The sequence below is a fragment of the Entelurus aequoreus genome, linkage group LG22, assembly GCF_033978785.1.
Source record: "Entelurus aequoreus isolate RoL-2023_Sb linkage group LG22, RoL_Eaeq_v1.1, whole genome shotgun sequence".
NCBI classification, from domain to species: Eukaryota; Metazoa; Chordata; class Actinopteri; order Syngnathiformes; family Syngnathidae; genus Entelurus; species Entelurus aequoreus.
The window spans coordinates 41,158,834-41,174,984 of record NC_084752.1 but is presented as its reverse complement, the minus strand read 5'-3'; the positions used below and the strand labels follow the sequence as shown (position 1 = coordinate 41,174,984).

Sequence of the window (16,151 nt, the reverse complement as noted above, 5' to 3'; positions counted from 1 at the left end):
TTCTGGACTAACTGCAACCGGGAGAGAGCTTTTTGGCTAATGCCAGCATAAAGTGCATTGCAGTAGTCCAGGCCACTTGAAATAAAAGCATGCACCGTACTTGTTCAAAAAGGTTAAAAGATAAAAACGGTTTTATCTTTACTAAAAGACGAAGATGATAAAAACATGATTTTAAAATGCCATTGACTTGTTTGTCAAGTTTAAAATGGCTGTCTATGGTGATGCCAAGGCTGCTGACTTTGGGACGCACATAATTTTGCAATGGTCCCAAGTCAGTGAGGGTTGGACTAAAAACTGACATTTCCGTTTTTCCCTCATTCATTATTAAAACATTCTGGGCTAACCAAGCCTTGACATCGCATAGACAGTTGAGAAGGGGTGTCAGGGGGCCGTGCATGGCCTTTTGAAATTGGCATATACATTTGTCAATCATCTGCTTAAAAGTTTAATATATATATAAATATAATGCCAAAGGAAATTTAAAAAGAACATGAAAACCTCCCACAATCTAAAATACATTATAAAAACGATTAGTATCAAAGGCAAATAAATATCATAAGTGTAATATTTATTTTGTTTCTTTTTTTTCTTTCCTTATGCTACTGTTGTTTCAATACATTGTTAAATATTTGAATATGTTTACGAAAATAAGTGGACAAGTTTACTTTTATTTTCAGAATAAGTAAATAGTATATAAAATAGTTTTACCGGGGGTGGGAGCTGGTTGTACTTATTTCTCTCGCGAGATCTGGAAAAGAGCTGGTTACTTGTTTCTCTCGCGAGATCTGGAAAAGAGCTGGTTACTTTTTTCTCTCGCGAGATCTGACAAGACTGCGCGCGAACCAAACACGGCGAGGATAAAGCAAGATGGCGTCTTACGGTGAGGACGTTATTGCAGTGGTCACAGTTCAGTGTTCCTAATCTGTGCGTCCATGTACACATATATGTCCTTTATTACACTCTATTAATTAATAACTGTTTGTATATTAGTCTGAGCGCACTTTGATGCTTCTCCAGTTAGCTTAGCTTGCTAGTTAGCTTAGCTTGTTAGCTGCTAACAAAGAGAGGCGGAAGTGATGAAAACACATCGCTAAGCAGAGATCAAGTGTGAGTGTAAAGTGTTGTGATTGTGTGAAAATGTGCGAAAGAACCATAGCAGAGTACGAGGAGGAACTTTGTCCAACAAAAGAGGAGAAGGATCAAAAACATCAAGTTGTGTTACACAGAACAGGTTTGTTTACTTCTTACTCTCACATCTTTACTAACTTTATATTTATTATTAACACTATTCTTCAATAGATTGTCTATAGGAAGATGATTTGTCATGTGAGGATGATGCACTGATTGTTTTATGTTGTTCATAAAAACCAGACAATATTTATGAGAGGTTGATGTTCCTCTCAGTTTGTAACAATGTGTATCAACATGTTTACACAAAACTCACACAGTCACCGGGGGAATATTCCAGAGAGCAAACTCCTGAGTAAGTAAAGCTCGAGAGTTTGACCTCCAAAAATAAGACGTAAGACAAAGTCTTGGTAACTGACGCTGTAAACCTAGCCTGCTAGCTGGCAGGTTTGACACGTTATTTATGTGTGTAAAAGCTACACTGACTTTGTATTTCCTTCATATTGGTGCAGCCATTAACCTACTACAACACCTACTACATCCACCTACTCAGTGGCCTAGTGGTTAGAGTGTCCACCCTGAGATGGGTAGATTGTGACTTCAAACCCCGACTGAGTCACACCAAAGACTATAAAAATGGGACCCATGACTTCCCTGCTTGGCACTCAGCATCAAGGGTTGGAATTGGGGTTTAAATCACCGAAAAAATGATTCCCGGGCGCGGCCACCGCTGCTGCTCACTGTTCCCCTCACCTCCCAGGGGGTGATCAAGGGTGATGGGTCAAATGCAGAGAATAATCTGGCCACACCTAGTGTGTGTGTGACAATCATTGCTACTTTAACTTTTTAATGTGGCAGTGATTGTGGAAAAAACAAAGCCTGATCTAAAGATGACATCTTGATCTCATACCATCTCAAACCAATTGGCCGTTCATTATTAAGTGAAATGTCTTAAAGTCGCTTAAATTTGTCTTTAACCAAGCAACACTATGTTTTATCCAGTTACTCGATTAATCGAAAACATTTCCAGTAGAACACTTGATTAAAAACATTTTCAATAGCCACAGCCCTATATTTCATGTACGATTTAATATTTAGCATGTAGGAGTTAAAATGTGTTTTGTTTGTGTCCTGTAGACATCCATCAGCTGATTGGACACCAAAAAGAATGTCTCCCTCATCTGCAGGGGGACAGTTTCACTTTAGAGGATCCACAGCCCTCACATTTGAAAGGGGACGAGGAGGATCGACAGCCCCCTTATTTTAAAGAGGAAGAGGAGGGAGAGTGTCCTGTAGGGCAGGAGGAGGAGGATGTCAGCAAGTTTCCACTGACTGTTGTCTCTGTGAAGACTGAAGAGCATGAAGACAAAGCACCTGAGTCCTCACAGCTTCATCACAGTCCAAGTAAGCACAACATCCACATATCATCTAATACAATGTTTGTGACACATGTTCATCCGGGGGCCACATTTATGACTAAAGATGGAGATATACTTGCTTTTTAACACCACCATTTAAAAATGAATGCTCATCAATCATCAACAATGTAATTGCTGGGGTGTAACCATGTGACCTAGAGGCCGTCCTCCTTACCTCACGTGGTCAAATGAAGGCAAACATTCAATATGGCTACTGTTTATTTACCTTTAGCAGCACATATGTCAGCATATTTCAAAGGTTTAGTGGTGAAGATTAGGGATGTATACCAAATACCATTTTTTTGTAGTACTGGTTCCTAATTATGTCGTCCATGAGGACTGTGAAGATTCTGGACTAACGACACAACTATTTGTATTTTTAATTCCAGCTGACTGACGTAACTATGACACATTGTCACATTGAGTTCAGCTGCCGCTGCTACACATTAAAATCAGCTTTGAATAATGACTAATAAGGAAGCAACAACACACAAAAGTGTGATGTGTGTGTTATTGACAAGAAGATGACATAACTGCATTTCACCTTGCACTGCACACATAGTTGACTTCTTTAAGACTTGAAATAAACAGCTGTTGATAAAAGACTTCCCTGCTCTGAGATGTTACAGAACATCATGTTGGAGGTGTTCAACCTCTTGTGCTAATAGGAATGCTATTTAAAATGCCTTTTTTACACTTTTTTATTTCCACAAATTACATGTAGTACTGATAAGAGTACCGATGAATACCGCTAATACACCGATCCCACCTACAACGTTCTTCTTTGCAGTCTCCATTGTTCATTAAACAAATTGCAAATGATTCACCAACACAGATGTCCAGAATACTGTGGAATTATGAAATGAAAACAGAGCTTTTTGTATAGGATTCTACGGGCTCCGAATACTTCCCTTGCCCTCCTGACGTCACATGCATACGTCAGCATAATAAAAAGTTTTCAACCGGAAGTGTGGCGGGAAATTTAAAATTGCACTTTATAAGTTAATCCGGCCGTATTGGCATGTGTTGCAATGTTAAGATTTCATCATTGATATATAAACTATCATACTGCGTGGTCGCTAGTAGTGGCTTTCAGTAGGCCTTTAATAATCCCAGAGGGGAAATTAAGATTTTCCGCACAATCCCATTCAAGAGCAGACAAACATTACAGGGAGACAGAACAGGATCGCTGACGGGTCTGCCAACTTCCGGCACCCCTTACAAAAAAGGTGAGAAACAGGTAAATGCTGGGGAGGGGGGAGGAGGGCTGAGAAAAAAAATTCAGTCTCAGCCTGGGCCCCTGGAGAGGGGGTCCAGACTGAGGCCAAAGAGAAAAACAAACTCATAGCCATAGCACACATAAACATGAGAGTAAGAGGAAAACATCAAAGAACACAAAGGACATTAAAGACATTAAAAGAACAGTCACTTCTACACACAGCCACAAAAGTAAAACAACAACAACAACAAAAACATATACACTGTGGTGGCCTCTGCGGTGTTATAAATAATGATAAATGGGTTATACTTGTATAGCGCTTTTCTACCTTCAAGGTACTCAAAGCGCTTTGACAGTATTTCCACATTCACCCATTCACACACCCATTCACACACTGATGGCGGGAACTGCCATGCAAGGCGCTAACCAGCAGCCATCAGGAGCAAGGGTGAAGTGTCTTGCCAAAGGACACAACGGACGTGACTAGGATGGTAGAGCCATCGTCTGCTGGGGTGGGGGGAGCATGGCTAGAGACAGGAGCAGACCCAACAAAGCAACCAAGGGAGCCGACTCCACCCTTGGCCGCCCACCAACTCTCGGCCAGTGTCCAGTCTGCACGCATGAGCGAGGATACGTCCAAGGAGACCGAGGTGTCCGATACCTGCTCATTCAGCCAAGACACTGTGAAGCTTGTCCGTCCCGGCTCTCAGCACCAGCTCCAGTCCTGTCTCTTCATCCACATCTCCTCCAGTCTCTCCAAACTCTGCAGTCCTGTCTCTTCATCCACATCTCCTCCAGTCTCTCCAAACTCTGCAGTCCTGTCTCTTCATCCACATCTCCTCCAGTCTCTCTAAACTCTGCAGTCCTGTCTCTTCATCCACATCTCCTCCAGTCTCTCTAAACTCTGCAGTCCTGTCTCTTCATCCACATCTCCTCCAGTCTCTCTAAACTCTGCAGTCCTGTCTCTTCATCCACATCTCCTCCAGTCTCTCTAAACTCTGCAGTCCTGTCTCTTCATCCACATCTCCTCCAGTCTCTCTAAACTCTGCAGTCCTGTCTCTTCATCCACATCTCCTCCAGTCTCTTTAAACGGACTCTGGTGTGGCAGAGACCCAGCAGCTGGTCTCCATGGCCAAAAGGCTCCCGGGAGGCAGATCCAGAAGTTCACAAAAAAAGCACCGCAGAAGTCACCAAAGTGCCACCCCTTGTCACACGGTCCCAAAGGGTCCCCAACCAAAAGGCAAAAAACCCCACATGAAAACAAGAAGGAAACATCCGGAACACAAAAGGATGACACAAGAGCACAGAGCTCCTGCCACCAGCAGCCACTACAGCGGCGCCATCTTGAAGGGAAAAAAACCGGGGATGGAAATTTGACCCGGTTATCTTCTCCAAGTCACGACGCTGACATTGTCTTTGTGACAGCACGCTTGCTCCCTCAAGTGACGGCGTGATAAGAGCGCACCGTCACAATAAACAAAACAAAACACAGGCGGAGAGCGATAATCCATTAAAAAAAAACAATCAAACTGGAGTTTTGACCCGGAGAAGGCAGGTCTGTTAAAAAAACAAAAACTCTGCATCCCAGGGACGCGCGGACTTACGGAAATACACGTCCTTTTTGATTTCAATGCGTAAAAAGACATAAAAAGTGTGTTGACGCCAACACTGGTTATTAATGTGATTATCACACAGCAGTCATTTCCATTAGACAATATTCAAATATAGGTGGTAGTGTTGTAACCATACCAATATTTTGGTACTGCTACTAAAATTATGTTGGTACTTTTCTAAATAAAGGGGACCACAGAAATTGCATTATTGGCTTTATTTTAACAAAAAAACTTAGGGTACATGAAACATTTGTTTATTATTGACCCTTCTGTTCCACTGAATTTCTCTTCTGTTTTCCATCAGTTTGAGCCGGTGTCCTTTTCTTTTTGAAATGACACAGTTAGTCATATGAAGCCCTCTGGTTCTCCTGCAGACTCCCTCCCACCTCACCTGTTTAAGGAGGTACTTGCTACTATTGGATCAAGTGTCCTTAACATTATCAATAGTAGCCTCTCTTCTGGAATAGTTCCAGTAGAGTTTAAACATGCAGTGGTACAACCTTTACTTAAAAAACCAAGCCTCAACCCCTCTCTCCTCTCTAACCTTAGACCTATCTCTAATCTTCCATACATTTCTAAAATATTAGAGAAGGTTGTCTACAGTCAGTTGTTGCCCTTCTTAGAGGATAATGCTATCACTGAGCTGTTCCAGTCCGGTTTTAAAGCCCTCCACAGCACAGAGTCAGCGCTTCTAAAAGTTTTTAACGATATCCTCCTGTCAACTGATTCTGGTAAATATGTTGTCCTGGTGCTTTTAGATCTGTCTGCTGCTTTCGACACCGTCGACCACGCCACCTTAATCACTCGTCTTGAGAACTGTGTGGGCATTAAGGGCGATGCCCTCAACTGGTTCCGGTCGTACTTAACCGACAGGAGTTTTTGTGTAAAAATAGACAGTTTTATGTCTTCCACAGCTCCTTTACCACATGGGGCTTAATCCTTGCCCCAATCTTATTTGCGCTTTACCTTCTCCCCCTTGGTTCTATTTTTAGGAAATACGATATTGCATTTCATTTTTATGCCGATGGTTGCCAGATTTATTTTCCCATGGCACAAAATAACACGGTTCAACGTCTTATAGACTGCCTGCACGATATCAAAGCCTGGCTTTCAGCTAACTTCCTGAGCCTAAATGAAGACAAAACAGAAGTTATGTTGTTCGGTCCAAGTCGCTCCCCCTCCCCCAACGTTGACCTCGGCACTCTGACCCCATATCTCAGCGACTGTGTCACAAACCTGGGGGTAAAGTGCGACTCAGATTTTAAATTCGAAAAACAAATCAGCAGCGTCGTACAAAAAAGCTTTTATCAACTACGCCAAATAGCGAAAGTGAAACCGCTTCTATCAGGACATGATCTCGAGAAATTAATCCACACCTTTATCTCGACTCGTTTAGACTACTGCAATGCCTTGTATGTAGGCATTAGCCAGGCCTCCCTCGCCCGCCTGCAGCTCGTGCAGAACTCTGCTGCTCGTCTGCTAACACAGACCCGCAGACGTGAGCACATCACCCCTATATTAGCGTCCCTTCACTGGCTCCCTGTGTGTTACAGAATCAATTTTAAACTCCTTTTATTTGTTTTTAAATGTCTAAACAACCTCGCGCCAACATATCTCTCCGACCTCCTTCAGCCTTACTGCCCCACCTGATCCCTAAGATCAGCCGATCAGCTGCTACTGACGGTCCCGGACACAAGGCTGAAGCTTAGAGGTGACAGAGCTTTCGCTGCTGCTGCTCCCAAGCTCTGGAACGACCTACCTCTGAGTGTCAGACAAGCCTCCTCTCTTCCTGTTTTTAAATCTCTCTTAAAAACATACTTTTATTCCATGGCTTTTAACACTGAGTGATATCCATCCTGCAATGGCGGCCCATAATACACCTGCTGTCAACCTGTTTTGATGTTTTTATATTTTATTTATTTATTTTTTATCGTGTTCTGTTTGTGTTGTGTTTGCTCGGTTCTCATATTATTTTTAACCTGTCCATTGTACAGCACTTTGGCTACCCCTGTGGTGAATTTTAAATGGGCTTTATAAATAAAGTTGATTTGATTTGATTTGATTGCAGTTAAGTCCTTAAATAAAATAGTGAACATACTAGACAACTTGTCTTTTAGTAGTAAGTAAACAAACAAAGACTCCTAATTAGTCTGCTGACGTATGCACTAACATATTGTGTCATTTACACACCTATTATTTTGTACACATAATTAAGGACAAGTGGTAGAAAATGAATTATTAATCTACTTGTTCATTAATTGTTAATATCTGCTTACTTTCTCTTTTAACATGTTCTGTCTACACTTCTGTTAAAATGTAATAATCACTTATTCTTCTCTTCTTTGATACTTTACATTAGTTTTTGGATGATACCACAAATTTGGCTATCAATCCGATACCAAGTCGTTACAGGATCATACATTGGTCATCTTCAAAGTCCTCATGTGTCCAGGGACATATTTCCTGACTTTATAAAGATAATATACAAAACGGGCCCAGAGCATAATACTACCACCACCATGCATGACGGTAGGTATGGTATTCCTGGGCTTAAAGGCCTCACCTTTTCTCCTCCAAACATATTGCTGGGTATTGTGGCCAAACAGCTCCATTTGTATTTCATCTGACATCACATGGACAAAGATAAGACCTTCTGGAGGAAAGTTATGTGGTCAGATGAAACAAAAATGTATATATATATATATATATATATATATATATATATATATATATATATATATATATATATATATATATATATATGTATATAAATATTCATATCTGTTTTTTTATTCATTAATTATATATACCAACTTGTCAGCTTTTTGTCATTACATGATGCCTTTAGTTCTATTTTTACATTTTGACAGAGGGAAGTATTTTAAAAAAAATGTATTTATGTTTTTAAGTGATGTACATGTATGTGTACATGTAGATGATGTACCGGGACAGATCCATTAAGAGTTTGAACAGAAATATGTCCCATAGGAATTAACTATACACAATAAAACATTAACAAAATGATGTGTCACATGAATGGTTTTCGAAGTAACACTTTTGTGACATGAAAAAAACACAACAAATGTAAATAAATCATGGCGTTTACTTTTTGATATTAATATAAAAGTCAAAGCAGTTTGGCTAATGAAGATGAAGTCTCATAAACAAGCTTTGTTCTTGTCCAACAACGCCTCCTTGTAGTTCAGTGCAACACTTTGGCCAACAAAAATAAAGACTAGTGACACCTCTCACATCGAATACACAATCTTCACAGCCAGCGTTCAATTCAATGAGATGACAAAACATTTGAGCTAGTATTGATGTTAATTGAACACTGATACAGTTTGCAGTTAAATAAAGGAGAAGTGAACATCCCAGCAGGAAAGGTGTAAAACAGTACTTGCAACGCGGTGCCTCCCTGTTTAAAGTGTCACCTTTTATTGTTAGTTTTGAAGCCCAAATACCTCCATATTGTACTTCACACCCTCTTTATTAACCTGTAGAATTGTAGTTTTCTGCCTTTCTTCCTCTTCAAGATGTTATTGCTTGTGTGCACTTTGTGTGTGCGCCTCGACCCTGTAGTCACTCGGGTGAAAGAGCGGAAGCGGTGCTTTTCAAAGGTGGTATCGTACCGATTTCTATTGATTGTAATGTATATAATGTAATGTATTGTGGCCAAACAGCTCCATTTTTGTTTCATCTGACATCACATGGACAAAGATAAGACCTTCTGGAAGAAAGTTCTGTGGTCAGATCAAATAAAAATGGAGCTGTTTGGCCACAATACCCAGTGTAGATGAACTACGGTCAAAGTATTGGACAGGACGTCGAAATGTGTAATAAAGTTGTACTTTATATAAGAAAAAAATGGGGATACAAACGGTACAAAACGATCCTTATATCTTGTTATCTGTCATTCATTCATCACCCGCAGGCTCGTAATTCTCAATCTCAACAACCACAATGCACCTGCTCCCGGTCTTTTCTAACATCCGGTTTGCCGCAATGCATTGTGGAACATGCAGTCTTTTAGTTAACCCTTTGTTAGGCTATTGAGTAGAAACAACTCAATTCAGTGTCAGTGTTTCTCAAATAATCAATATCAAATACATGTATAATTCAAATCAATTCCCTTTTAACTATTTTTAGCTGTAAATATTAATAGATCAATTTATCAGCAATTAAATCAAACATGCAAATTATGAATGATCATCACACATGAACTATATAACCCATAAGTTACAACACCCAGCAATGTGTTTGGAGGAAAAAAGGTGAGGCCTTTAATCCCAGGAACACCATACCTACCATCAAGCATGGTGGTGGTAGTATTATGCTCTCTGCCTGTTTTGCTGCCAATGGAACTGCTACTTTAAATGGGACAATGAAAAAGGAGGATCAGCTCCAAATTGTTCAGGACAAGCTAAAATCATCAGCCCGGAGGTTGGGTCTTGGGCGCAGTTGGGTGTTCCAACAGGAACATTTGCTCACATTTTCAGTAGAGCCATAATAAATTCATAAAAGAAGCAAACTTCATGAATGTTTTTAGTGAGCAACAAGTATGTGCTCCAATCACTACATCACAAAAATATAAGAGTTGTAGAAATGATTGGACACTCAAGACAGCCATGACATGATGTTCTTTACAAGTGTATGTATACTTTTGATCACGACTGTATATATGCATGTGTATATGTATATATATCCATCCATCCATCCATTTTCTACCGCTTATCCCTTTCGGAGTGGCGGGGGGTGCTGGAGCCTATTTCAGCTACAATGGGGTGGAAGGCGGGGTATGTACAGTATAAATATATATATATATATACTGTATATTTATGTATATATATATTTATGTATATATGTTATATGTATGTATATATATATATACTGTATATTTAGGGGACGGCGTGGCGAAGTTGGGAGAGTGGGCGTTACTGGTTCAATCCCCACCTTCTACCATCCTAGTCACGTCCGTTGTGTCCTTGAGCAAGACACTTCACCCTTGCTCCTGATGTGTGTGAATGTGGAAAATAGTGTCAAAGTGCTTTGAGTTCCTCAAAAAGGTAGAAAGGTGCTATAAAAGTATGACCCATTTACCATTTATGTATATATGTTGAGTTTAACCGTCCAGTTGTGATTGATTGAATGCCCTGAGAATTATACTGGACATTCTTTTGTAATTGCCACAAAATAACGTGTAGTATTTTGTTAATTCCTTGCCAAAAATATTTTTATTTTATAGATGTTTTCAAAGCAGAATATTGTCCTTAGGGCCCTCTGGCACCTCATGGGGGACCCGTCAAATCTGTGCCTCTTAAAGGCCTACTGAAATGAATTTTTTTTATTTAAACGGGGATAGCAGATCTTTTCTATGTGTCATACTTGATCATTTCGCGATATTGCCATATTTTTGCTGAAAGGATTTAGTATAGAACAACGACGATAAAGATTGCAACTTTTGGTATCTGATAAAAAAAAGGCTTGCCCCTACCGGAAGTAGCGTGACGTAGTCAATTGAACATATACGCAAAGTTCCCTATTGTTTACAATGATGGCCGCATGAAGTGAGAGAGATTCGGACCGAGAAAGCGACAATTTCCCCATTAATTTGAGCGAGTATGAAAGATTTGTGGATGAGTAAAGTGCAAGTGAAGGACTAGTGGGGAGTTGAAGCTATTCAGATAGGGAAGATGCTGTGAGAGCCGGGGGTGACCTGATATTCAGCTGGGAATGACTACAACAGTAAATAAACACAAGACATATATATACTCTATTAGCCACAACACAACCAGGCTTATATTTAACATGCCACAAATTAATCCTGCATAATAACACCTGCGTGTTTGTTATGCTAGCTCCTAGCTCCTCTGCTAGCTCCTAGCTCCATAGAACACGCCAATACAATTCAAACACCTGATCAACACACACAATCACTCAGCCCAAAAGACCGTTTACCTAACCCAAGGTTCATAAAGCTTATATATTTTTTAAAAGTTACGTACGTGACGCGCACATACGGTCAAGTTATCGAATGTTTAGCAGCCAAGGCTGCATACTCACGGTACCTGATATTCAGCTGGGAATGACTACAACAGTAAATAAACACAAGACATATATATACTCTATTAGCCACAACACAACCAGGCTTATATTTAATATGCCACAAATTAATCCTGCATAATAACACCTGCGTGTTTGTTATGCTAGCTCCTAGCTCCTCTGCTAGCTCCTAGCTCCATAGAACACGCCAATACAATTCAAACACCTGATCAACACACACAATCACTCAGCCCAAAAGACCGTTCACCTAACCCAAGGTTCATAAAGCTTATATATTTTTAAAAAGTTACGTACGTGACGCGCACGTACGGTACGGTACGTGTTTGTTATGCTAGCTCCTAGCTCCTCTGCTAGCTCCTAGCTCCATAGAACACGCCAATACAATTCAAACACCTGCACAACACACACAATCACTCAGCCCAAAAGACCGTTCACCTAACCCAAGGTTCATAAAGCTTATATATTTTTAAAAAAGTTACGTACATACGCAAAAAAAAGCCAAAGCTGCATACTCACAGTAGCACGTCTGCGTCTTTGTCATCCAAATCAAAGTAATCCTGGTAAGAGTCTGTGTTGTCCCAGTTCTCTACAGGCGTCTGTGTATCCAAGTCAAAAGTCCTCCTGGTTAGAGTCTCTGTTATCCGAGTTCTTCCATCTTGACTGCATCTTTCGGGAATGTAAACAAAGAAGCGCCGGCTGTGTACTGTTGTTGCTGACTACGTTCGAAAAATACGTCCATTTCGCACCGACAACTTTCTTCTTTGCTTGCTCGGCTTCCTTCTCCATAATGCAATGAACATGATTGCAACAGATTCACGAACACAGATGTCCAGAATACTGTGGAATTATGAAATGAAAACAGAGCTTTTTCGTATTGGCTTCAATGTGGAAGGCATACCCGTGTTCGCCGGTCTACGTCACGCGCATACGTCATCCTCAGAGGCGTTTCGAACCGGAAGTTTAGCGGCAAATTTAAAATGTCACTTTATAAGTTAACCCGGCCGTATTGGCATGTGTTATAATGTTAAGATTTCATCATTGATATATAAACTATCAGACTGCGTGGTCGCTAGTAGTGGCTTTCAGTAGGCCTTTAAGAGCTCACTGTTGGCTTTGTACGCTCATGTTACTTCTCAACTAGTCAAAGTTGATGCTAATCGACCTGTTTCTTCTCCTTTTTACTGAATGTGAAAGCAAAAGTGAGTCCACAAATAACCGAATCGTAAAGCAGAATCGAAAATGAAATCTGAATTGGTGAAATCTTATCTATTTCCATCCCAGCATGTGTTTGTCTTCTTGTGTCCTGCAGGCGTCTGTGAAAAATATCGTCCACCTGAGCAGCAGGAGGGGTCCTCCAGTATGGAGCAGAAGAGGTCACAGCACCTCCACGTGAAAGAAGAGGAGCCACAGCCCCCCCACTTTAAAGATGAAGACAAGAGACACCTCATCAGTGTGAAGAGGGAAGATGATGAGGTCAAAGGTGAGAGTGAGGAGAAGAGAAGCAGCAGCTCAACACAACACATGACAACAGAAGGTGATGGAGACCACTGTGGAGGATCACAAGCAGACAAGATGTTAGCTCCACTATCAGATAGTGAGGACACAACGTCACACTCTCCTGACACTGATGATGAACACTCTAAAGATGATAAGACATGTCACACTGACAACACTCACTTCACATGTTCTCACTGTGACAAAACCTTTAAAGATCATTGGCACCTGAAAAGACACATGAGAATACACACTGGAGAAAAACCTTTTTCCTGCTCAGAATGTGGTAGAGATTTTGTAAGAAATCATGATTTCAAAGTACACATGAGAATACACACTGGAGAAAAACCTTTTTCATGTTCAACCTGCGGTAAAGATTTTACTCAAAGGGGCAATTTCCAAGCACATATGAGACAGCACACTGGAGAAAAACCTTTTCCATGTTCAGTCTGCGGTAAAGATTTTACTCTAAAGCACCATTTAAAAGCACACATAAGAACACACACACTGGAGAAAAACCTTTTTCATGTTCAACCTGCGGTAAATATTTTGCTCAAATGGACCAATTAAAAGTACACATGAGAATACACACTGGAGAAAAACATTTTTCATGTTCAACCTGCGGTAAAGATTTTGCTCTAAAGGGCCATCTCAAAGTGCACATGAGAATACACACTGGAGAAAAACCTTTTTCCTGCTCAGAATGTGGTAAAAGTTTTGTAACAAAAACACAATTACAATTACACATGAGAACACACACTGGTGAAAAACCTTTTATATGTTCAGTATGTGGTAAAAGTTTTGTAATAAGACGGCAATTACAATTACACGAGAGAAGGCACTCTGGTGAAAAACCATACTCCTGTTTAAGCTGCAACAAAAGCTTTCGTCACCTAAACACTCTTACAGTACACAGGAGAAGACACACAGGTGAGAAAGTGTTGAGTTGCAGTGTGTGTGGTGAAAGATTCTCTTATAAGTACCAGAGTAAGAAACACAAGTGTGCTGGTGAGAACAGCAGCAGCAAATGAAACTGCAGGATTGGAAATAAACTTTAACTGTGACCTTATAACAACATCAGCACATATAACATGTGTGACATCATTGTTGTGTGTGTAACACAATCTTGTTAATATGATTCTAACATTTATAGATTAGACACTTCAGATTAGTGCTTTTATTTCAGTCAAGTTCATGAGTTAATATACACATTTGTGTACTTTAAAATGAACAGAACAATTGGACTGAAAAGGTGAGAATAAACAGTACATAAAATATGTTACATACAAGAAACATTTTAAGTGTAGATATTCATAGTTCACTTTTATACTTATTCATAATAGTGTTTTATATATGTTTTTTGAAATAATGAAGTGTTACATATTTTATGTTCTAATTGTAGATGATTCCATAGATGAACTCCTTTATATGATGTACATATTTGTTTTACATGTGTTCATACCTTTGCTTTTGAGTACACATAAATCCCTCTTAGTTCATATTTACTGGTTCACATGTGAAACATCTTCTGGACCACTTCTGGAAGCATATTATTTACTTTATACATCATTTGAACACTTGTCTTATATTAACTTTTAAAATGTGTGACTTTATGAATCATTTGCTGGGTCTCTATAATCCATTCTATTAATTATCTTTATTACTCTCTTGTGTAATATGAATATTGTTGTGTGATTGTTTTATATGTATGTCCCCAGACCTTTATGCAATAAACAATGTATGCTTCAACTGAAGTTGGGTACAATAATTGTAGTTAATATTTGTACGTATGTACTTTATTCTATTTAGTATTGCACTCCCTTTTTTAAATGTTTTATTTATATGACTTACATGTAGTGTCCAGCTTACTTCATCATCTATATTAACTCCTAAACATGTGATTACCTTTATTCCTTTAATTTCAATATTATCCATCATAATTCGTGTTTTACATTTTTACAATCTCCAAATATGATATATTTAGTTTTATTGAAGTTTAGTGACGGTTTATTGATGTGCAGCCATCTTTTTATGGTCAAGTTCTCTCTGGATAAAATAAGATGAGAGTTAAATCAAGCAGTAACGAAGGTGAAGAATGGAAGATTATTATATACATAATTATATATACTGTAGTTACACTCGGTAGTGACAATTAAAGACACTTTCATCCTGTTCATTTGAGCAAAGAAAAAGAGTAAAGTGTAATATTCTAAACAACAGAAGAATATTAATATCAGCAGTCAATATTCCAACATTGTGAAGCTGAGCTATGGTAAAAAACATATTCAGCTTTAAAGGCTTTATGAGAGTGATGTAATTATCACAATCAGAATCTGAAATACTTTATTAATCCCAGAGGGGAAATTAAAATGTTCAGCGCTGTTATAAACATGTGAATATTCAATGTAATAATATATGTTATTAATACCATAATAAAGTGGTACATTTGGGGATGTGTAATATTGTTTGTATGAACAAAGATTTATGAGCGAAATGGATCCAGATAGAAATGCTCCTCAAAACACTAACAATGATTGTTTATATTATACTGACCTCACATTTGCAAGATAATAACATATCTCTAGTACATTTTACTAGCAGGAGTCTATACTCTCATTTTGATGATATCCAGGACTATTTGAATCAATTCAAATCTCCATGTAATATTATAGGTGTTTCAGAGGCATGGATGAATGACAATACAAGTAATGACTTTGAATTAAATGGGTATGAAATGTTTTGCACCAACCGTAAAAATAAGAGAGGAGGAGGTGTGGTTCTCTATGTGGACAAAAATATCAGCTGTAGTATCGTAAATGATACGTGTTTAGCTGTTGAGGAACTCTTCCAATGCGTCACTGTGGAATGATCATTTTCAAATAGGAAACAAATTATTGTAGGCTGCGTTTATAGGACACCAGGATCCCACTTGGAGATATTTAATGAATGCATGGGGAAATTATTTAAGAGAAACAAAAAATATATATAGTATGTGGTGACTTTAATATCAACCTTTTGAATCCTAATAAACACAAACACACACAGCAGAATGTATTGACACCATGTTCTCCATGGGCTTATTCCCACTGATCACACCACCTACAAGAATCACAACACACAGCACCACACTTATTGACAACATGTTGCGTAACACAAGAATCACAACACACAGCAGCACACTTATTGACAACATGTGGTGTAACATTGTAGAATCAC

The 16,151-nt window shown here is 39.2% G+C and overlaps 1 protein-coding gene across 1 annotated transcript; it reads left to right on the top strand.

The window, feature by feature from the left end:
• Positions 1–846: 846 nt before the first annotated feature.
• Positions 847–14,630, top strand: LOC133639742 (gastrula zinc finger protein XlCGF48.2-like). Its single transcript, XM_062033325.1, has 3 exons — positions 847–1,231; positions 2,266–2,532; positions 12,751–14,630. Exons 1-3 carry the CDS (start codon positions 1,138–1,140, stop codon positions 13,503–13,505), a joined length of 1,116 nt encoding a protein of 371 aa, XP_061889309.1. The 5' UTR covers positions 847–1,137; the 3' UTR covers positions 13,506–14,630.
• Positions 14,631–16,151: the final 1,521 nt, after the last annotated feature.